Source organism: Euleptes europaea, chromosome 11, assembly GCF_029931775.1.
Source record: "Euleptes europaea isolate rEulEur1 chromosome 11, rEulEur1.hap1, whole genome shotgun sequence".
NCBI classification, from domain to species: Eukaryota; Metazoa; Chordata; class Lepidosauria; order Squamata; family Sphaerodactylidae; genus Euleptes; species Euleptes europaea.
Window position 1 is genome coordinate 11,519,378 of NC_079322.1, and position 24,805 is coordinate 11,544,182.

The window sequence follows — 24,805 nt, forward strand, 5'->3', positions numbered from 1 at the left end:
TTTGTGAAATCAACAAATAGTGCCCCATTGATCTGAGTGGGTCAGGATAACACCCTTTTTAAATAATTTGAAGTATGATGCCAAGAAATAATGTTCAGAGTTCTCTTTTCCATGCCTGTTGTTGCTTACACAAAAATAGCTAATATAATAAAAGAGCATTTTATTTGAGGCATGGCCAGGGTATGCAAGAAGACAGTCAACCATTTATAGTATTTTAATCTGTATCATCTATAAAAACATTTATTTTAAACTCTATAATGGGATTATAGAAATAATATCTTTGATAGAGCGTACTTCAAAGTACTCACCATGGAAATATAACACATTTTAATAATACATGAACCTTTAAGTCCAAACCATCTTTGATTCGCAGGCTTACTTTACCGTGGGAAAAGAACGTTTCTGGAGCTACTTTGTCCTCAAAAGAAACTTGGTTTTGTTTGATGTCTCTTCTCATTTTCCAAAGATCACATGTCACATGGCAATATTTTATAAAAAACGTTGGACTCAATTGGATTCGTAGTTCTAGATTTGCTTGCATTCATGCCTGGTACACATTGCTTGTCGTTCAATTCGCCAAGTGACCTCTTCATAAGTGCAGTGGCATATTGTGCATTCGTCCGTCTTCACCTCTCTGCCCGCAGGGATGACTGTGGTTTCTGCAAAGCAGTTGGGGCCTGAAAACAGAAGGAAGGGATGGCACTTAGAAGAGCTTTTCACATACTTTAGAGGGTGTGAGACATGTTGTGGGAGACATGCTGGATTTCGGAGTAGAGAATTCAAGCTGAATTGCTCTTCAGCCATCGAGCACAAAGGGTGGCCTTCCATGTCACTGCCTCTACTCTAACTTAGATCATAAAGATGTAAGAAGGAACAAGCTAAGAACTGCAAATTGTTTTGTGCTCTTAAATTGTAGAACCCCCTGCCCCAGGAGGTGGTTATGGCTGCCAACTTAGAAGGCTTTAAGAGGGGAGTGGACATATTCATGGAGGAGAGGGCTATTCATGGCTACTAGTAAAAATGGATACTAGTCAAATGCATACCTATTCTCTCCAGGATCAGAGCAGCGTGCCTAATATATTAGGTGCTGTGGAACACAGGCAAGATAATGCTGCTGCAGTCGTCTTGTTTGTGGGCTTCCTGGCCACTGTGAACAGACTGCTGGACTTGATGGGCCTTGGTCTGATCCAGTATGGCTTTTCTTATGTTCTTAAACATGTTGCTCTGATTAAAATTTACAAGGCAACTAGCAAACAATCTGAACACCAAAAATCAGTAACAAACACATGAAATGGCCCATTGTCTATAGCTAGCCGAAGTTTAATTTGATCCAATATATATTTGTTTTCTTTTTTAAAGTGGCATTACATCCCACAGCTGTTACAACCTACGAAGCTTTATACTTGTCAGTAGTATGCAACAATTTAAAATGAAACCCTTTGAGTCTGCTGTTCTACCCCATGCCCGTTGGCACATGGGGTGCTTCAAGGTTCAGCCCTGTCTCTCACGATATCTACAAGAAACCGCAAGTTGAAATCATCCAAAGATTTGGGATGAGATGCCATTATTACGCTGCTGCTATTAGCATGCTCACTCTTTTTCATCTGATTCATCTGATAACGAGGGACCTGAACTGTGTCAGGTCGGTAATGGATTAGATGTGGATGAATAAATCGAGTAGTACTTCAGATAAAATGGAAGTACTGATTGTTGGGGGATCTGTTCATCAGGGTTAGGTGTCCGCATCTATTAATTAGAAATAAGTCTTCCACAGTTGCTGAAGGATAGAGAAAATTGGTCAGTGTTTCAAAGGAGTGACTATTTGCTAACAAATCAATACCAACAAGTCTCTGAAGTCAGCAACCTAAACTTAAAGGTGTGTAGCTACCTCTGATGAATCTCATGTTGTGAACTACATGAATGTTCAAATTGTAATTACTTTGGACAATCTCTTTGTCCACCACAAAATCATAAAATATGTAGGGTTTTTAAAAAGTTTTCTTTGTACATGACAGTTTTTATGGCCCATAGCTAGCATGGAAATAAAACTGAGCTGAGGCTTAGATAACCAGCCTGTGTTTGAAGGGGTTACACCCCCCCATTTAAGAACCAGTTTACTACCAGATATCCAGATCACAGGGGTGAATACAGTATAGGGCTTCAACTGTGGTAAAGAGTGCATATTCAAAGAGTTAATGTTAGAAGACAAAGAAGACGAAGATGATGACTTTCTCTACCACTTAAGGAAGAATCAAACCAGCGTACAATCACCTTCCCTTCCCCTCCCCACAACAGACACTCTGTGAGGTAGGTGGGCCTGAGAGAGTTGGCTTCATGTGTAGAAGTGGGGAAACCTACCCGGTTCGCCAGATTAGCGTCCACCGTTCTAACCTCCACTCTTAACCACTACATCACACTGGTCATCTGCTTCCTGGGGGATTCTGGGAGGAAGACCCAGAAAGTGGTTTGGGGAAGACAGCTGTTGAAATTGTTGCCAAGTAGTATGATACATAAAATAAATGAGCTGGTTTCCTTCATAAGAGAATTGGGGGCAGTTCTTTGATAAACCTGAAGGACATTTCTAAACTCCATTACAGCATACTCTTTCCTGGACAAAACTGACTTGGCCAATATGACTTGTGCCCTCAACATCAGATTGGACTAGTGTAATGCATTTTACATGGAGCTACCTTTGAAGAATATTTGGAAGTTTCAGCTAGTTCAAAATGCAGCTGCTGGAATTGCAACTGCCACACTAAAGGAACTGTATAACTCCATCTTTATTGGCCACAAAATTTGTTTCCCGGCCCAATTCAAATACTGTTTTTCTCGCTCTGAGAGAGAAGGGCATCTGACGAGTGGGTGTTGCTGTGCGTCGCTTACTTCGGGAGGCAGGAATCCAAAACTTCCACTTCCTGTCTCCTGAGGGAATGCCCCCTGCTGCTCAGTTCTTTCCTGCCTCGCAATCGGGAGAGCAGTTTTTTCACAGCTCTCTACATCAAGATATTAGGGAAGGTTTTCTTCTACTGTATTTCTCACTTTTTCTGTGTCATCTAACCTAAATTAATCGTTCCTATCTCAACCTACTCTATTTGTCTGGTTTTTCTAGCCCTCTGTCTTCTCTTTCTACCTTCTCTCTTGAGGGGATTTTTTCCTGCCAAGAAAAAATGGTGGAGGATCGGCCCGACCAATTTATCATCCCGGCCGATCTGGATCCCTCCCTGTTAGCGGAGGCCTCAGAGCACGATCTCCCTTCCTGCAGCAAGGCAGCCTGCTTAAAGAGCAAATCTAAGAAAGGAAGCGGTTCCTCCGGCAAGAGAAAGAGAGCCGGATCGGCGCACGGTAAGGTGGCAAAGCGCCTTCTTGCTGCCGCCTGCTCCAGCAGACCCACAAAAGCGTTGAAACTGCGCAAGTCCGGGCAGCACTCAGAGGCATCTGCGGCAGCCCAGGGTCACACAGCGGCTATAGCCGCTCCGTTCTCGCCAGGCGCCCAGGGACACACAGCGGCCGGGTCCGCTCTGTTCCCAACAGGCACCCAGGAGTTTGTTCTTGGCCCAGAGCAAACAGCAGCGGCGACCACTCCAACTCCTTCAGGGGCCGCTCCATTTCCCGCCTCCTCAGGAGTCAGCCACCAGTTCTCCGGGGATAACGTATTCTTTCCTCCTTCCTTGGTAGGGGCGGGGGGAATTTCTGAAGGCGGAACTCTGCATTAGTGTAAGACGCCTTTTCAGAAGGTTTAAGAGCCGTTCAGGCGGCATCCCCGACTCCCTCATATCAGGGCTCACTCTTAAAGGAGCTCCCCCTCTGGGGACAGGCGAGGTTTGGAAACCAGGAACCTGGGACCAGAGGGCTCTAAATGCCTTAACAAGGCAGCCAAGAAAGTCCAGCAAGACAATCCACGGCTACAAGAGCCTGATACCTCCCCCTTCTCCACTGACGATGAAGGGGGGTGGGAAGAGAAGAGGGCGAATTTTCTTCCGAAGGGGAAGATATTGTTGTAGAAAATAAACAAAATAGAATTTTTAATATAGATGAATTTCCATCCCTACTAACTAAGACTCTAGCAGCCCTTGATCTTTCGGAGGGTTCTACCTCTGCCCCTTCAGAAAAGCTGAGGGGCTCGAGGGAATTCTTCCATATGCATGACTTGCCCTCTAGAACTATTCCTGTGCTGGATTACTTTACAGGTCTGATTAAGGCTGAATGGGAAAAACCCCTCGCAGGGAAACGCTTCCCTCAGACCTCCAAAAAGTTGTACAATTTGGCAAATGACACCACCTCCCTGCTTAGCAAACCTGGGGAATCACCAGTCACCACCTTACATTCAGCAGACTTAGCTACTGAAGAAGGCCAGGTCATGATAAAGGACCCAGTTGACCGGAAAGTGGACCTGGCTTGCAAAAGGTCACAGGAAGCCTCTGCCATGGCCATCAGTTTGTCCATCTCGTCAGCTCTGGTCTCTAGAGCGGCCATCATGTGGGCCAGAAAGCTGGCCCAACTCATTCCAGAGAACAATAGGAGCGCTTTAGAAGGCATCTCAAGGATACTTAAGGCTGTGTCCTTAGCGGACTCCACTCTGGACACCATGTCCTATTCCGCCAGGGCCATGGCCATGACCATCTCTGCTAGAAGAGTGATGTGGATCCGGCCTTGGCAGGTGGAGCACAGATCTAAGATAGTTCTCATGGGTGATCCCTATCAGGGTAATAAACTTTTCGGGGATACCTTGGAGTCCATATTAGTGGAAACCAAGGATAAAAAGAAAGCTCTCCCCAAGGTGATGAAACGGGATTCTAAGGGCTTCTCTAACCAGACTCCCTTTCGTTCCTACCACTCTCTGTCCCGGTACTGACCGGACAATAAAAGAAACCAGTTGACCTCTAATCGTGGGTCCTTTCGCCAAGGAGGATGATTTTCCAAGTCTCCTTGCTTCACAAATTTCCAATCTGATCGGGGGGACAAGTCCACCCAACAACAAAAACAATGACTCCCCCAGCCAGCCTGTGGGGGGCAGGCTCAACCTATTTCTAAACCAGTGGGTGGCCTCCCAACCAGATCCCTGGGTACTCCAAATTATCTCACTAGGTTACCTAATAGAATTTACCAGAATTCCTCCAGATCGCATGGCCCCTTCTCCACACTTCAGGAACAAAGAGAAACAACTGAGAACCCTGTCAGCGGTACAACATCTACTGGACATCCGGGCCGTGGAACAAGTCCCTCTCCAGGAACGCTTGTCCAGAATTTACTCAGTTTTCTTTACTGTTCCAAAAAGAGATGGGAGTTGGCGAGCCATCCTCGATCTAAAGTTCCTAAACAAATCTGTACAATACAAACGGTCCAGAATGGAGACGCTGTAGCTGATTTCAGAAGCACTGAGACAGGGAAACTATCTCTCTTCAATAGATCTCACCAAAGCATACCTCCACATCCCCATTCACCCGTTCCACCTCAAGTACCTTCGCTTCCGGTTAAATAATCTTCATTTCCAGTTCTGGGCCCTCCCATTTGGGTTGGCTTCTGCCCCACGGATCTTCACCAAAATCATGGTGACTCTAATTGTGGTGGTCTGCAAGAAGGGCATAAGAATTCACCCCTATCTGGACGACCTATTGATCTGCACATTCTCGGAAGAACAATGCAAGGCTCACACAGCTATCGTCATCCAGATGCTGACAAGTCACGGCTTCCTAATCAACCACAGAAAGAGCCACCTGTCTCAGAACCTCAGACATCTAGGGGTAATCATCGATACGACTTCAAACTGACTCATCCTACCAGAGGACAAGATTCTCAGGATGTGCACCTTCTCCAGAGACATCACAAAAGCCAGATCGTCCAAGCTCATGACCTTGGCCAAGTTCCAGGGTTGGATGATTTCCTGCATTCCATCAGTGCAGTGGGCAAGACTACACGCGAGACCTTTACAGGACTTCCTCAGCCCTTACCAAAGGGACATCTCCCGGAAGTGCAACAGGAGACTGATTGTACCAGTTCAGGTGAAGCTCAACCTCAAGTGGTGGTCAAACCCCGACAACCTTTCTAAGGGTCTTCTGTTCATCAGGCCCACTCCAGTTCAGATCTTCATCGATGTGTGCTTGTCTGGGTGGGGAGCCACATTCATGGGACAACCTGCCCAGGGGATTTGGAACTCCTGGGAGAAGAAGCTCAACATCAATGCACTGGAAATTTGGGCGATTCTGAAGGCTCTTCAGCACTTCCAGACTCAGCTTCAAGGGGCGAACCTCCTAGTAAGAACGGACAATGTGGCCGCGAAGGCTCACATCAGCAAGCAGGGAGGTTCTCGCTCCTTGACCTTGAACAAGGAAGCAAGACAACTGATGCTATGGGCCGAGTCCAACCTCGCCTCCTTCTCAGCGGAACACATTCAGGGAACCCTGAATGTGCAGGCGAACTGGCTAAGCAGGGAAACCCTGAGCGAAGCAGAATGGTCTCTCCACTGAGAAGAGTTTCAGTTGATCACCGCCCAGTTCGGTCACCCGTCCGTAGACCTCTTAGCCATGAAAGACAACCACCAGCTACCGAGGTTCTTCTCGCGGTACCAACAGCGCGGAACGGAACAGATAGACGCCTTGGTAGCCCCTTGGCCCAAAGACCTGCTTTACGCATTTCCTCCATTACCACTAATACCATGAGTGCTGCGATGGATTCGCCTCCTGAAGGCCTCGGTCATCTTGGTAGTGCCATTCTGGCCACGTCATCCGTGGTTTCCAACACTAGTAGAGCTCTCCTGTCAAGATCCCTGGAGACTCCTGGGCAGACACGACCTACTCCATTAGGGCCCAATCCTATATCTCAGCCCAGGTTGGTACAAGCTGACTGCCTGGGCATTGAAAGGGACAGGTTCATAGACCTGAGCTACCCTACCAAAATTACCGAAACCATATTGGTGGCCAGAAGACCATCCACCATTCGCATATACAATACCTCCTGGAAGGCATTTGTCAGATAGAGTCGTTGCAAACAGGTCTGCCCTCTGAAACCTCGAGTTGTCGACATCCTTTCCTTCCTCCAGGAGAGTCGCAGACAGGGTCTAAAACCTTCTACCCTGCGAAGACAGCTAGCGGCCATAGCCACTATAGTTCCCAGAGTCTGGTCATTCTATTACCAAACATCCTCACATACAGGCCTTCCTAAAGGGTGCTACACTAGCTTCTTCTCCAGTCTCCCATAGGTTCCCTACGTGGAGTTTACACACGGTGCTGACTGCCCTAACTAAATCTCCATTTGAGCCCCTATGCCAGACAAATCAGATGACTGAGGATGAAGACCCTGTTTTTGACAGTGGTAACCTCTGCCCGCAGGGTTTTGGAATTGGGCGCCCTCTCTATCAGACCGGGCTTGTGCACCTTTTATAAGGATAATGTGGTTCTGAGACCAGACCCATCCTTTCCCCCAAAGATTAATTCTAAATTCCATAGGGATCATGAAATAGTGTTACCTTCCTTTTGTCCAAATCCTAAAACCACAAAGGAAAAGGAGTGGCACTCCCTAGATTTGAGGAGGGCCCTACGTATTTACCTTAGGCGTACTAGCTCCATCAGAACATCAGATTCCCTCTTTATTAACATTACTTCTCCAAAGATAGGTAAACCTATGTCATGGGCCTCTATTAGTAGAGCCATTAGGACTTGCATTTTGCAGGCCTACAGATCTAACAGCCTTCCGGTGCCATCGGGGATCACAGCCCATTCGGTCAGGAGCACTGCTACCTCCACCGCCTTTGACCGGCAGGCCTCTGTAGAGGAAATTTGTAGGGCCACAACATGGTCATCAATCTCCACTTACATTAGACACTACAAACTGAATATTTACGTGTCGGCAGATGCCGCCTTCGGTAGGTGGGTCCTCCAAAGCATCTTACAGGACGTTTGATCCCACCCAGGTAGGGGACAGCTCTGATATGTTCCACTCGTCAGATGCCCTTCTCTCTCAGAGTGAGAAAGAGCCTTGGATATTCACCGTGAAGGCTCCTTCTGCTCTGAGATATGAAGGGCATTGCCCCTCCCAGATATTCTATTGATTTTAAATAGTTAGCAAGGTTTAACGGGGAAAACTTATAGCTGCACTTTATTGGCTCTTATAGGTTTCCAACATTAGGAGAGGTTCCTTTCCCAGTTCAGGTTATACACGTTCTATATGTGTTACCTCCTTCCTGTTTAACGTTTTTTGTCTTATTGGTCAGAAAGTTTTCGAACTGAGCAGCTGGGGGGCGTTCCCTCAGGAGACAGGAAGTGAAAGTCTTTTAGATTCCTGCCTCCTGAAGTAAGCGATGCACAGCAACACCCACTCGTTAGATGCCCTTCGTATCTCAGAGCAGAAGGAGGCTTCACGGTGAGTATCCAAGGCTCTTTCACCTTTAAAGCCCTGATGGGAAATGGTATCTTACTTCCTCTTTCCATGCATGCAAACAGATCAACATCTGAAACCCTTCCCCAACCTCTGTCAGAGGTTCAGAAGGTATCTGCGGGAAGGCCTTCTGACTTATGGTAAAAATTTCCCAGATGAAATTTGCCCCACGGTTTAAAATGATAAAAAAGATCACATTAGAACCTCTTATCTGGCAGAGATCACAACCTATAGCCTTAGAGCAGCCTTTACATTGCTGTGCTTCCAAACTATGCCCAAGGAACTTCTTGCCAGTCGTTTCTCAAAAAAAAAAAAAACAACCCCTGGCTTAAAGTATCTGCCTATGTGATGGGGCTGTAGAAGACCTTACCCATTATGTCTTGGCCTGCCCTTTATATAGTAAACCCTGAAATAAGTTTTTGGCAAATATTCTATCTGCATTACAATCATTATCTGATACTGATAAATTAATTTCATCTGCATGGCTTCTATGCAGTCCCACATGGGACTGCGCAGGCCAGCCACGGATAAGATTTGTCAGCTTCTAGCAAAATCTTAAAGAGAGTGCTCCCCCTCCCCTTGGGGGATGCAATCTCCCCACCCACGGTCACATGACCCAAGGAGGAGGGAGCACTCTTCCCTCCAGTTCTCTTTCTGCCGCCATGGAGAGAGAACGTGTCAGCACCTCTCTCTAGCCATGGAGCCCAAGAAAGCTCCACTTTTCAAGAAATGCACTGTGTGTGGTACTAAGATGGCGAAGAATGATACCCACACTGAATGCCTCCTTTGTCTGGGTGAAGGCCACATTCCGGCATCTTGAAAAAGTTGCTCCAAACTCACCAGCAAGGCCTTGAAGGTTCGGTCAACTCGGTTACTTTCTCATCTCTACAAAGAGTCGCTTCGCCCACGAGGTTGTTCTGCTTAACCGAGTACTTCGGTAAGTCCCAATCCGAAGTGGGACCTATACAAAAAAGTCCAAAAAAGTTGGCCCTTCTAAGGCTGGCAAAGTTTATTGCTTCGGTTTCGCAAGATGGCCGCAGCTCATCGCACCACGCGTCGCGCTCAAAATCGCCTCAGCGTCGTTCACCTTCGAGGTCGCCGAGGACCCCTCAACGCCGATCCCAAGCCAAGTCGCCTAGCTCGCCTCGTCCTGATGAAGCTACACAGCAGCCATTGAGGATTCACCTCCTCGTTCCCTGGCTACCCCCTCGGTTCCGTGTCCGAGCAGGGCCCAGGAAGACTCGGCTGAGTTTAAGCAGCACCTCCTTCACCTCTATAAAGATGTGCCTCTGGTGCTTGCAAAGTCCCCATGGTCTGATGATAAAGGGCCTCGGGCAGAACCTACAGAGCTCCAGGTCGGTGCCGATCAACCACCCCATCCTGTGAGTGTTCAGCAGGACTCCCAGCGTTCTGTTTAAAGGAACCAAGCAGAGTCTCCGAAAGGTTCGTCCCATCTCGAGCCCGGCCAACGGCCTCAGTGTCGATTTATTTCTTGACGCCATTCCCAATCCCCGGCTTTGTCCGGATCCAGTCGGCGCCGGTCGAACTCTCGCCGTCGTCGATCTACCCGTCGGAGCTGATCTTCTCGACGTCGAGCCGATCGTCAGAGTCAATCCGCTTCCTCCAAACGCCGGCCATCTTCTCATTGGAGCTGATCCTGTAGTCGGAGTCAATCCCGTCATCGGAGCCGTTCCTCCCGTCGGAGTCGTTCCTCCCGTCGGAGCCGATCCTATCATTGGGGCCGTCGGAGCCGATACAGTCGTCGGCGCCGATCCATTTCTTGCCGCTCCCGAGCTCACCGGTCTTCATCCAGACAGTCTTCTTCAGGTCACAGCCGTTCATCCCGCTCACATACTCCGGCCGTTCAACAACACCAGCCATCATCTAAACAGTCAACCTCCGGACAATGCTGTTCACTTCACCCACTTGGTCTAGTCATTCAACCTTGCCGTTCTTCATCCAAACAGCCAAACACAGGACAAAGCCGTTCACTTCGTTCACGCAGTCCGATCAGCCAGAGGTGCCGCTACTCCTCTAGGAGCCAGTTTCCCTCTCGTCAGCATCGAGAGGTTTCTCGATGCCGATATTCTACTCCTTCCGTCTACTTGGGCTCTTCGGTCGACAGTCGTCGTCCTCACAGACGCTCTTGGTCACGTTCGCCTTCTGGAGGCTCTCGTCGGTGCCGACACACGCCATCTCACCTTCCTCATGACCATTCCAAGGACTCCGCTCGTCCAAGGCAAGAGTCACTTCGCAAGCCTCCCCTTTCCAGGTCTCCTCCTATGTCAAGGGACACTGATCCATCCGAATATGACGCCTCCTTCTCTCCTGATGAGGATGAGGAATCCTGCACTTCAGCTCCCTCACCTGAGGACACTGTTGGGGACTCTAAGCCGCTCTCTCCTACGGGAGATGTCCGTTTATATGCGGAGCAGCTTATTTGCATGGCAAAAGCTCTCAAAATTGAGTTAAAGCCGGAAGACTCCAGCCCTATAGATTATATTATGGATATCCTCCATAACCCTGACGTAGGCCCCGTGGCCCTTCCTATGATAAAGAGCATTCTGGAAGTTATCCTTACCAACTGTGCTAAGCCTGCTTTGGTCCCCTCTTCCCCCAAACGAGTAGAGAATCTTTACAAGATTTGCAGGGAAGGTGGAGAATTTCTTTACCAGCATCCGCCTCCTAATTCCGTTATAGTGGAGGCTTTGCCTGGTAAATATAGGTCTGGAGCACACTCCTGCCCGCAGGATAAGGAAGGCCGTAAACTAGATACCCTTGCCAGAAAAATTTACACTTCCACTGCAGTGGGTCTCCACATTTCCAATTTCCTGGCCATCATGGCCAGGTATCAATACTCCCTCTGGGATCATATATCCCCTCAAATCTCCATCCTTCCCGACGATCAATGTCCCTCGGCAGTAGCTATTCAGTCCGAAGGCATGTCCCTCGCAAGGCAACAGCTTACAGCTGCGCGCCATGTGGCGGATTCCTCTAGTAAAGCCATTGCCTCTGCCATTGTCATTCGCCGGCATGCTTGGCTGCGCCAGTCCGTTCTCCCTTATGACACTCGAGCCCGTATTGAGGACCTTCCTTTTGAAGGGACATCCTTGTTCAGCGACCAAACTGATACTTTCCTGGATCGCCTGAAAAAGAACAAAACAAATGCCAAATCCTTAGGGATTGCTCCCCAAGCCCCTGATTTTAAGCAGCGTTATTTTGGTCATCAAGCCAACCAATCTTCCCGCCCATATCATTTCCAGGGTTCCTTCCAGCAGCCCTCCTTCTGACCGTCCTTTCCCCGCCCGCAGCAGGACAGGAAGTTCCCACCCAAACCCAGGGCCCGTAAAGGCCCCAGTGGGTCTCCCAGCCATTTCAACAAACCAAAGCAGGCATGGCTAGACGTGTCTGCTTGCTTTCTTGATCGCCTGTCGGCTTTCTACCATTCATGGTCTGCAATTACCACTGAGGCTTGGGTTCTCAAAATAATAAATGTTGGTAACTTCATAGAATTTGATATGTTACCTCCATACAGACCCACAGGCCGCTCCCTTTCGCCGGCCCCAGACCTACTCGTACAAGAGGTTACCACTCTCCTGTCTAAGGGAGCCATTTCAGAGGTTGCACCTTCAGAACGGAATTGCGAGTTTTACTCCCGCTTTTTTCTTGTGGATAAAAAAGGGGGGAAGCACCCTATCCTGGATCTCCAGGACCTTAATGCCTTTATTAGGACCAGGAAGTTCTGTATGCTCACGCTCCCAGAAGTGCTTCCCCTCCTGAATAAACACATGTGGTTCGTGGTGTTAGATCTCCACGACACTTATTTCCACATCGCAATTGATACTGAGTGTCGCCAATACCTACGGTTTGAATGCAATGGAAAATGTTACCAGTACAATGTGTTGCCCTTTGGGTTGTCCACAGCCCCCAGTACCTTTACAAAGTGTCTTGCAGTAGTGGTAGCTCACCTTGCCCTGAAGGGTTGCTTAATATTTCCCTACCTGGATGACTGGTTAATGGTGGGTCTGTCACAATTGGAATTAGCCACACAGGTGGACTTAATCCTCTCTGTCTTCAACAACCTGGGTCTTTTGGTTAACTTTTCTAAGTCTAAGCTTGTACCTGCGCAACTACAAACCTTCATTGGAGTGCAATTAGATGCTGTCCAGGCTACAGCCTTCCTCCCTGTACAGAGAGCTCGCGCCATTCAAAAAATGGTGGCTAGCTTCACAAAAAACCGGTTTTAAATGGCCCATTGTATTCAGAAATTGTTAGGCCTCATGGCCTCTACCACAGCTGTGGTAGAGTTAGCGAGGCTCCGTATGTGCCCACTCCAACACTGGTTCCTCCAGGTGTTCAGGCTCAATGTTGATCCCCAATACAAACGTCTTTACATCCCCAGATACGTTATTTCCTCCTTACAATGGTGGGCACTCGATGCCAACATCCTCTCAGGTGTCCCCTTTCAGTGCCCTTCTCCTCAGAAGTACTTGTTCACAGACACTTCCCTGTTAGGATGGGGGGCTCATTTGATGACCTTACGGCCCAGGGTACTTGGTCTTCCCTAGAATCCTGGGTGCACATCAATTTGTTGGAGCTGTGTGCCATCCGTCTTGCTCTGTCTTCATTCACAGGGCACCTGGATGGACAGCACATTCAGATCGCCACAGACAGCTCCACTGCCCAGTTCTATATAAACAAGCAGGGCGGTACAGGGTCCGTTTCGCTCTCCAAGGAAGCCAGCGACATCTGGGAATGGGCCATAGCTCACCGCGCTACTCTCGTAGCGATTCACATTGTAGGGAAGAGCAATACACTAGGGGATGTTCTGAGTTGCCTTCCCAATCAAGCGCACAAGCTCACCCTGAACAGCAATTGTCTCCCCAAATATTCCGCCTGTGGGGTTATCCGCAAACAGACCTTTTTGCCACACACCTCAACTCAGTGTGTCCCAAGTTCTATTCGACGGTGGGAGCCAGTCTGGGCTCAATGGGAGATGCCTTTCAGGCACTCTGGAACAGGGCTCTGTTTTATCTCTTTTCCCCATTCCCTCTACTTCACAAGGCCCTAGCCAAGGTGAACCACGACAAGACAGATGCCATCATTGGACTTCCGGTAGGTTTGTTGACCGGAACGCAGCTTCTCCCCGGAGCTCCCGGCGGAGAACCAAGAAACGTCTTGAAAAGGGCCCCCGAGAGCCCCCCCGATTCCTAAAAAGTGGAACGGGATACCAGGAATACTACTGCTGCCGATCAAGAGCGTTTAGACTCCCGAACTCTTCGAGAGTGCTTTTTTAAGACTCTCGGAGGTTCGGATGCTGCCGCCGCCGGCTAAGGGGATTGCAAAGACGCTTCTTTGGAAATAGGTTTCGATCTCTCCTACCCAATGCAATCTAAAGAAAGGAATAAAAGTAACGAAAGCCTCGACCTTCAAAGTCCTAGTGAGTACTAAGAACCTCTTTGCTCTGCTATTTGTAACCAAATGAAACCTACTAAAGTTAAAATGAGAACCTAACCTCCCATTCAAAAATCCTATTTCTGATCTTTGGATTTGAGCAACCTTTTGAAAAAAGTGGCAGGAAAGCTTTAAAAAGACTATTTGGAGATAGACTAAACAAAAGTTTTGGAATGAACGTACTAACCTCCAATGAAATGATTGGAAAATTGGGAGAGAAGGAGGAAATCCCAACTCTTTGAAATGGCTTCGAAGAGGAAAACAATTTAACTGTGACATCTCATAGAGTGGAATGCTACTGGCTGTGGATAGGGAACTCTGGCTGCAAAGCGAGACCGACGGACCGGAAATGCTCCTCCTGGTGTAGCAGGTAAACACATCCGATTGCTAAGGCCATAGAGAGGAGGAGATAGAAAGTCCAAGGTACTTCCTACTTCCCGTCCTAGATGCCAACCTAGAGCGTCCTGATACTCTATGGTATATGGATTTCTAAAATTTGTTTTTCTACAAAATTTGAATGGTAATAATTAAATAAACTAAGTGAAACAGGTGGGAGGATGTATGGCAATTGGAGTATTGAAGATTAACTGGACTGGAGCCGCTTTTATGTTTACTTCAAGAACTGCTAGTTTGTATGTCTGCACCAAGGCAACGTTCAGGATCTTTTCATAGCCCAGCAGCTAAGCCGGCCACAGACGCAGCAATGGACAAACAAGATAAAAAAATGTAAGATCTTTTGACCAGACAGACTGACACTTTTACTAAACTTATGGAAAAACAAATGACACAGCAAACGGAGCTGCTGGTTGGAAAAATGGACAATGTTACAAAAGAAGTTCAAGAGATGAAGACCCAGATGACTACACTACAAACAGACATGAAGGCAATGGACATTTCCCTTAAGAAAATGGCAGAACATAAAGAAGTCAAGAAAAAGGTAGAAATGCATGACAAGCAAATGGATAAATTGCAATTACAGGAGGAATCCTCAAAAGATCAATTGGCAATGATGGACATGAAAGTCAGAGAGTCCAATCTACACATATGAAATTTGCCTGAAGATTGTGGTGCCACCAGAGAATCATTGATAAAAGAACTCACAGGGATGTTTCACCTAAATGAACAGGACCTGGACAATGCTGTGAATAGAATTTACAGGATGCCCTTGCCTCCGAATTTAAAAAGCAAAAGCAAGAGATGTGCTGATATCCTTTTATGATATCAGAGTGAAAGACATGATGATGCAACATCACTACAAAGACCCAATAATTCTGGAAGGCAATCCATTAATCCTGTTGAAGGACATCCCAAGACATTTGATGACAAGATGAGCATTGTTCAAGGATTTTACCTCAACTTTGAGAAAGAGTGGAATCAAATACAGGTGGCTGTTACCACAAGGTCTAACTTTTACTTATAAAGAAGTGAAATTCACTATAACAACCAAAGAAGATGTCAGGAAATTTATGAGGAAATATAAAAAAGAACTATTAGGATCCACATCGGAACAACACCATGACTCTAGCCAAGATGAAGAAGAAGAATCTTCAAAAGGTGCTGTAGGTGGACTTTGAAATTTAATTTTGACACCATGGCTAAAGTAATTTCGTGGAATGTGAATACAACAAACTAATGAAATACTTTGGGAATTGCAAGATTTGGAACAACAACTTGTTTCAGAACAAAAATGAAGATAAAAGATCAGAAATAATCCAGAAAACAAAGACAGTGAAACATCAATTAAATTTAGTTGTCATGGAAGAAATGAATAAAAATTTGAAATTTGCGAAGCAGAGATATTTTGAACATGCAAATCGTCCAGGAAAACTTCTTGCCAGTCAACTGAGGGACTCTAGACAAAAGAAACAACAACTGATATACAGAAAGAATTTGAACTATTTTACACTAAATTGTAGCAAAAAGACTATTTCTGGGAAGAAAATGGAAAAAATTTTAAGCACGGTGAATATCAACAAGTTAACCTCCGAACAACGAGACATGATTGACGCTTCAATTACAACAATGGAATTAGAAGAAGCTATATCTAGACAAAAGACAGATAAAACACCTGGCCCAGACGGTATTACAGCCATGTTTTTAAATTAAAGAAGACTTAAGGAATCCTTTTTTGAAGGTATGCAATTCAATACTATAAAATATCAGCTAATTGTGCGATACAGAAAGGAACTAGACAGGGTTGTCCACTTTCTCCTTTGTTATTTATTTTGACTTTGGAAACTCTCTGTAGTAAAATACGTGATATGGAGGCAATCCGCGGTCTAAAAGTAAACAAACAGGAGTATAAATTAAGAGCTTTTGCAGATGACTTGTTGTTTATTTTGGATGACCCAAACCAATCTATAAATAATTAATGCTTGTATTGAAACAATACAGTGAAGTTTCAGGATTTAAGGTAAATCAAGATAAGACTCAGATACTATTTAAGAATCTTTCTAAAGAAGAACAAAATGACTTTATGAGTACTTCCAACTGGGAGAAAACAAACAAAGTACAATATCTGGGAATTTGGATTACAAATAAAAACAAAGACTTATTGATAAATAATTATTCTAAACTTTGGGAAGCAGTTAAAAAAGACATGGTATTGTGGTCAAATAAAAATATTTCTTTAATGGGTCATATTGCAGTAACACAAATGAATATTTTGCCAAGGTTGTTTTTTTTTGTTTCAGAATCTGCCAATAATCTCGCAAACAAAATATTTTGACACATGGAGGAAGGACTTGTTGAACTTTATTTGGCAAGGAGTGGGAGGCATGGATTTTATATTGTAATGATAAACTTAGTATGAAAAATGTTAAAGGTTATGATTTAGTTGTTAATAACAGTTGTTAATAACAGTTATATTTTAGAATCGAATGAAGAAATTAAGTATTTCTTAATAATTGTAGAATGTTTTATACTGAATTAGAAGATAATTGCAAAGAGGACTACAGAGATAAGTCAGTGTCAGAAGAAGGAAGAGGGGAAGTCAGAGAAGATCTAGATAGTATTATATATTGTAGATTAAGTAAAGATTTAGAATTAAATGACAAAGGTAATTAAATGTATGGATGTATAAGAAAATAAAAAAATTAAAAAAAAGACAGATGCCATCATTGTCACTCCGTTTTGGCCCAGGAGGTCGTGGTTCGCAGTGCTCGTCACTTGCACAAGGGAATTACATTCTTCTTCTGAAGAATCCCTCCCACTCCCCCCCCCGGATCTGCAACTTGCGGCCTGGAGGGTGATACCCCAGGGCAGTGGCCTGACAGGGTAGCTAAAGTTCTACTGCATTCGTTAAAGTCTTCCACACAGCGGTCCTACGACGCTAAATGGAGACATTTTTCTGATTGGGCTAAGGTTATAAATATTTTGCCAATCAATTGCCCACTGTCTTTTGTTTGATTACTTTCTATCTCCCAAAGATGATGGTTTATCTAATTGTTCCATTAAAGTTTATTTAGCCACAATATCGGCTTTTCACCCAGATATTGACTCCTTCTGTTTTTTCTCACCCCCTTTCCAAAAAGTTTTTGAAGGGTCTCAATACCTTGTACCCTCCTGTCACTCCACCAGTTCCCCAGTGGAGCCTCTCAGTCCTTTCACAGCTCATGAGACCTCCGTTTGAGCAGTTAGCTACTTGTGAATTGGCCTTACTATCCTTCAAGGTGGCCTTTTTAGTCGCCATTACCTCGGCAAGGAGGGTGAGTGACATCTCAGCACTGTCACATTCCCCTCCTTATACTAAGTTCCACTTAGTTACACTTCTGGGGGTCCCTGGGGCTTTCAGTCCCCTTGGGGGCTGTAATCCCCACCTCAGAACATTTCTGGGCATGCCAGGGGTTGTCATCCCCACCCTAGAACACTTCTGGGGGTCCCAGGGGCTTTCAATCCCCTTGAAGGGCTGTCATCACCACCTCAGAACACTTCTAGGGGTCCCAGGGGCTGTCATCCCCACCCTAAAACACTTCTGGGAGTGCCAGGAGCTTTCAGTCCCCGGGGGGGGGGGCTGTCATCACCACTTCAGAACACTTCTAGGGGTCCCAGGGGCTGTCATCCCTACCCTAGAACACTTCTGGGGGTCCCAGGGGCTTTCACTCCCCTCGAGGGGCTGTCATCACCACCTTAGAATACTTCTGGGGGTCCCAGGGGCTTTCAGACCCCTCAAGGGGCTGTCATCCCCACCTTAGAACACTTCTGGGGGTCTCTGGGGCTTTCAATCCCCTCCAGGGGCTGTCATCACCAACTCAGAACACTTCTGGGGGTCCCAGGGGCTGCCATCCCCACCCTAGAACACGTCTGGGGGTCCCAGGGGCTTTCAATCCCCTTGGGGATCTGTCATCCCCACCTCAGACTGGTTTAGAAACCTTACTGGGAAATCCATTCTACATTTTCTTTGCAACCGTTTTTGTGCTGTAATTTCTTTCAATGGAGTCAATGCAAGTCAACCGACACTCTCTTCTCCAATTATCTTCAATGGGCTGTGCAGCCTCTCCCATTGCTTCCAATGGGCTGACTTGTCATTCATTTTAGTACATCCCTCTAGAGAGCGGCAAATGCAAGGCAACACCTCCCATGCAGGTTTAGGTCCTATTTCCAATGTGCTTCACTTCCTCTCCGTTCCTGCCTACTCCTTCCTTTGGATTTCACCCCAAAGAGGGATTGCCTCAACTCCACCCGCCGCCGTGTTCCCCCTGGCCGAATAGTCGCCCCCCAAACCGCCAAATCCCCCCCACTTTTGCACTGAGTTCAGGATGGCACTGCGCTAGAAGGCTAGGAAGGAAGGCTAGGGTTGCCAGGACTCCAGCCACCAACTGGAGAGTGGAAACCCTAAGAGAAGTTTTGCAAAGGAGGGAAGGAAGGAAGGCTAGGGTTGCCAGGTCTCCAGCCACCACCGAGGGAGCCAGAACGGCTCCGCCAAGCTGGAGGTGTGTGCGAAAGTGTGGAGGGAGGAGCGCTTCCCCCCCTCCAGACTTTCGCACACGCCTCCAGCTCGGCCGGGCCGTCCGGCTCCAAGAAGCAGTTAGGCTCTCTTGGGCCTTTTCCATGCCACCGGCAGGGAAGGAAGTAGGGAAGAAGGCAGGGAGGAAGGAGAACGGCAGCAGCGGCTCCTCTTCCCTCAAGCCAGGAGGGAGCAGCGCACCGAACGGGCCAGCCAAGTTGCCGGCCGTTTATGCCTGGGAGGTCTTGCCTTGGATTTGCCGCTCTCTAGATGCAGATTTCCCCCATCCGAATTCTCAAAACCCTGCATGGGGCGTTTACTGTTGAGTTCTGAGAATTTGGATGGGAAAAATGTGCATCTGGGAAGGATGAGGGCTGCCCAGGGCCACCGCCCAGTTAGCTGCCTCTCCTCTCCAGACAACCCCCCCAACAGTCCCCGCCTGAAACCCGGAGGCTCCCTTCCTCCCAATGTGTGTTATGCCTGGGAGGTTTTGCCTTGGATTTGCCGCTCTCTAGATGCAGATTTCCTCCATCTGAATTCTCAAAACCCTGCATGGGGCACTTACTGTTGAGTTCTAAGAATTTGGATGGGGAAAATGTGCATCTGGAAATGTGCAAACCCAAGGCAAAACCTCCCGTGCATCAATGGCCAAGGAGCACCAGACCTCCTCCTCCGGCCCCCGCCCGGGAACCGGGGGAAAACCCCACCCAGCCTCCCTCTGCGACCCCCCCACTCTTCCTCAACTCGGTGCCCTCCGGCCTGCCTTTCCAGCCCGCCCCCGGGGTTCCCTAGCAGCTGGGCTCCCGGCCGTGGGTAGGGCCCAGCTGGCCGGTGAACTGCAGCGGCTCCCTCGCTCGACTCGCTCCTAACGGCCGAGCGGAGAAGCCGCCGCCAGAGAGACCTCTGGCCCTTTTCCGCGCCAGCCCAACTGGGAAGCGGATCCGCTCCGAAAGGATGAGGGCCGCCGCTTTTTTGTGGGGGAAATTAAGCCTTCTGCCTCTCTTCTCCATACAATCTCTTGTAATCTCGACACAGAGCTTTGGTTTTAGTATGACACTCAAGCGCAGAGCGATGATGGCCCTTCCACGCCATCTCTGCAGCTATTTTCTCAAACACATCAATGTTGCGATGCGATTTGAGCAGAGCCCGCTGCATCCTGTGCTCACCCCATATGGAGAGTAAATCGAGCATTTCTTGTCCCCTCTATGAAACACCACGGACACCAGTTGATTTTTGGCTTCCAGCCATCGAAACAAAATGCAGCTTCTTCAGGTGAGTTAGGATGAGCGTGCTGGCCCAAGAGGGAATACAAGAAATGGGTCAGCCTCTACCAACACAAAGCACATTCAGGGCAGTGAGCAAGGCGCAAACCCTGTTCGCCGTTGGGCAAGGGGGGGCAAGTGACCTGGACGCATGATGCGATTGGCTCAGCACCACAGCAATACAGCGGGACTTTTGAAACAAAGGAAATAACTTGAAATAGACACCCAATGCTGACCACTCCCGTAGCAAGCGACACCTGCTGGCCACCACACAAACTGAAACAAAAGGGGCAGTGTCTTCAACCAAGCACGAAACTCCCCCAGCCAATCGCCATTCTTGGGGGAGGGGTCATTGCCCATCATGGGCGGTGGCAAATAAACCGAAGCAAAACTTCTTCATGGAATTCCAAGACAAAAAATGCGCTGTAACAGGAAAGTACGGCGCAAAAGAGGTTTCAGTTGATGCGGGCATAATGCGGGTTTTGTTGCTCGGTTCAGGAAAATTCGGAGCTGCAATGAATAATCAAAAATTTGGAGCGCCTCAAATCAGATTTTAAACTGCAGCAAAGCTCCGTGAAAAATTCCCCTGTGCCTCACCTACCTCATAAGGTGTCTGTTGTGGGGAAAGGGAAGGAGATTGTAATCCGGTTTGATTCTCCCTAAAAGGGACAGAAAGTTGGCATATAAAAAACAACTCTTCTTCGTCTTCTCCTCCTCCTATCTGTGCTTTCAGGTGTGCCCACACAAAGCCTGCATCCATCTCTGGGTCTTAAAGGAATGATGAAAACAAAACTCTCAATTGATTGTCCTGATATTTCACCCATCTTCAGTGCGGTTTCCCTTCACAAGGACCACAGTATTACCACTTCAGCAGCAGTGTCTGACTGCTATTATAGCAGTGATGGCGAACCTTTTAGAGACCGAGTGCCCAAACTGCAACCCAAAGCCCACTTATTTATTGCCGAGTGCCAATGCGGCAATTTAACCTGAATACTGAGGTTTTAGTTTAGAAAAAACAACTCATACGTTAACATCTTTTGCCTTAAAAGAAAAACACAATAACAGAGCTTTTAATGATACAAACAACTTTTTATTGAAAGGCATGCTTTTGAACAATTAATGTGATTTTTGCTGTTGTGTGCATGCTGATAATTTGTCTACCCTTGGCTCATACTTTGTAAGTTTGAGAGCAACACATGCAGCACTCAGGTCATCTGTTAGTCTGTTTCTGGTGTCAGATTTGATATAATTCAAAGCTGAAAACAGCTGCTCACAAGCATAAGATGATCCAAACAAAGTGAGGAAAGCAATCCCAAGTGCTTTCATTGACTTAAAATTATTTGGCAAAGAATTCCACACTTTTAAGGAATTCTGAGTGGCAAATCCAAGAAAAAACCTCCCATTCATAAATGGCCAATAGCCCCCCATGCAGAGTTTTGAGAATCTGGATGGGGAAAATGTGCATCTGAGTGGCAAATCCAAGGCAAAACCTCCCACTCACAAATGGCCAGTAACCCCCCATGCAGAGTTTTCAGAATCTGGATGGGGGAAATGTGCACCTGAGTGGCAAATCCAAGGCAAAACCTCCCATTCACAAATGGCCAATTACCCCCCATGCAGTTTTCAGAATCTGGATGGGGAAAATGCACGAGGGGCCAGCTTGCCCCAGCAACGGGGTGTATTGGGGGAGAAGAGAGAGAGAGTCACCCTCCCCCGAGGAAAGGTCGAGTCGTCCGCAGGCTTGCATGAAAACCCGCAAGGCGAACTTTTGCAACTCTCCCCCCAAAGATGCAAAGACACAAACACACACAAAAAAGCCTGCCGCATTGCAGAAGAAGAGGCGCCTTTGCATCGCACCCCGGGTGGGGGGGGGGCAAGCTCGTGCGCTTCCCACGCCGGCAGCAAAAGCCGTGCGGGTGCAAAGGGCGGCAAGTTTGCAAAAGTGGGTTGGGGGGGGGCTTTCCCACCCCGTTCCTCCGGTCTGGCTCCCTTGCTCCCCTCTGCCGCCTGCAGCGAAATGCAAACCCCAGGCAAGACGCGCTTTACAAAAAAACATAACCAAGCCATGCACCCTTCCAAGCAGCACGCTCGGTAGCAGCTCCCGACTCAGGGGGGCTCCGAGGGGAGGGGAGGGGATTCCCAACTCACCGCCGCCGATCATAGCGCAGCCTACCGGGGGGAGAGAAACCCCTCTTCCCCCGGCCTCCAAGGGGCCAGGGCCACTCACAGCAGGCAGAGGGCGAAGGCTCCTGCCACGCTCTTGCGCACCAGGAAGCTGCCGTCGCGGCCGGCCCGGGCCAGCAGCTCCTCGGCCGCCACCCAGCTCAGGTCCTTGTAGTACCACGGCGGCGGCGCAGTCGGGGGCACCGGCCTCCAGCCGCCCCTCTCCGCAGCAGCAGCAGCGCCGCTCTGGACCCGCCGCCACCACTGGCCGCTCTTGCTCAGCCCTGAGGGCTACCCGACCAGCCTCACCGCTATGCCTGCCACCTCACCCCTGCCCGGCTCCGCGCGTGCCCACAGAGAGGACTCGGCGTGCCGCTTATGGCACGCGTGCCATAGGTTCGCCAACATGGTATTATAGTATGCAATGTGCTAATAAGAATACAGCTGAATGCATGGATATGTGCAGTCAACAAATGTATTAGATATCTTTTTAAAAAGCAAAAATAAGTGTTTTGGTTTGAATACATTCAAGGGTGACCTAATGTTACAATCACCAACCGAACAAGATACTTCAATAAAAGTCCTGAATGAGCTTGAATAGGCCTTTGGGGATTTTTTAAAGTTTGCATATGTGTGTTCCTATGCACAGACATACCAACATGAATCTGTACTGGGGCACACCCATGCCAGCTCAAACTGTAGCACCAATCCCTTAAATCTTCCTTGTTCCAAATTTAAAGGACAGTCAAGCTCAAGGGACAAGCTGTTCTAGTAACAACAGTTATCTGAATTTTCATGTTCAATCTATGGACGATTATTTCTGATCAAAATCATGATGTATTGCACCCTAGGAATCTTCCACTGAAACTCAGTTAAGACAAAACCATCAATTCTTAAACCAAGGGGGCATTTCTCCAGCTCACACTGCGATCGGCTTACACAATTTAACATCTTGGCAAAAACCACCTAGACAGTATAGAGCTGTAATACTGCCAGGTATACGTAAAACAAAACAAGCAACAACCACACCACTGTCTTAAAATAAGAGAATTTCAACCCATTTTTTCCAAATATATGTTTGGCAGAACTGTTTCATACTTCTCTCTTGCATGCTTACCCTGATGTAAAGAGCATAGCATCATCACTTATTGATTTAAATAATGACACATCAGATTTTTTGCTTGCCACTAAGGCTGTTTCCACACACAGACGATTCCTGCTGTAGTTCTTGTTCTACAACAGACCACCCACACAACAGTTTCCCACATACTTTGTGTTGGCCCTCCATAGCCACCATTTCCTCCCTCTATTGGAGGGATTAAAAAAAAACAGGGAATTGCCAGATTCCCCCAGTGTTAATAATAGTTATTGCAACAATGTAATAAATAACTTTCTTTTTTTAAAGGCTTTACTCCTTTTTGTTGTGGTGTTTCAAAGGTAAAGTGAACTTGGCTAAAAGCTGGGAAGAAGAAGGAGTTGGTTTTTATATGCCAACTTTCTTTACCACTTAAGGAAGAATCAAATTGGCTTACAATCACCCACTCTAAGGAGGTGGGGCTGAGAGAGCTCTAAGAGAACTGTGACTGGCCCAAGGTGACCCAGCTGGCTTCATGTGTAGGAGTGGGGAATCAAACCCGCCTCACCAGATTAGTGTCCGCCGCTCATGTGGAGGAGTGGGGAATCAAACTTGGTTCTCCAGATTAGAGTCCACTGCTCCAAACCACCACTCTTAACCACTACACCACGCTGGCTCTTACTGTAGCATTATTCATTCTATTGCATTGTAGTAATCTCCATTTTTAAAAAATGTCCTCTGTTGGGTGTGGGGCAAATGGGAATTGTGGTGCCTGCAGTCAAGAAAATGGCAACAATGTGGGTAGGACCTGTGAAAAAATGCACCCCTTCCAATCCCACATCATGCTCAAAGGTGCTTTGCCTGTGGTCTTTCCAAAAAGATCCTACCAAAACAGGTTTGGAAAAGATTGCAGCAAAGTGGGGAAAGCCACAAAAGCAGGACGAATAGAGGATGATCGCGTGCGGATGCTCCCCAAACCAGCACTGCCAAAGCATCTGTGTGGAAACAGCTTCAGTTTTTATTTGAAGTGCAAATGACAGAAAACTGAGCCGCCAGAAATGCACCATCTCCATTTTGAAGCAATACTGAAGTCGAGAACATAGTCATCTCGTGGATCACTTGTTTCTGCTAGATTTGGCCCAGAGTCTCCAATAAAATCCATGGAGAATGCCCTTGGCCACTTGGTTTTACCCCATCAAAATGTTTGGAATGCCCTAAAACACAAACCCATGAAATTTGTAACAACTTTAAGCACCTACCAGCCTGGTGCAGTGGATTGGAGCGGTGGACTCTGATCTGGAGAACTGGGTTTTTACTCCCTGCTCCTCCACATGAGAGGCAGATTCTAATCTGGAGAACCACATTGGTTTCCCCAGTCCTTCACATGAAGCCAGCTGGGTGACCTTGGGCTAGTCACAGTTCTATTAAGAGCTCTCTCAGCCCCACCTAGCTCACAGGGTGTCTGTTGTGGGGAGGAGAAGGGAAGGTGATTGTAAGCCGGTTTGATTGTGCCTTAAATCAGGGGTGAGGAACCTT

General features: G+C 47.4%; 1 protein-coding gene across 1 annotated transcript in view; it reads right to left on the minus strand.

The window, feature by feature from the left end:
- Positions 1-510: 510 nt before the first annotated feature.
- VWC2 (von Willebrand factor C domain containing 2) overlaps positions 511-24,805 on the minus strand; it is a 114,261-nt gene continuing 89,966 nt past the window's right edge. Inside the window, exon 3 of the mRNA XM_056857535.1 lies at positions 511-677. Within this exon, the coding sequence (XP_056713513.1) occupies positions 526-677 (152 nt within the window). The 3' untranslated portion in view covers positions 511-525. The remainder of the gene's footprint in view (positions 678-24,805) is intronic.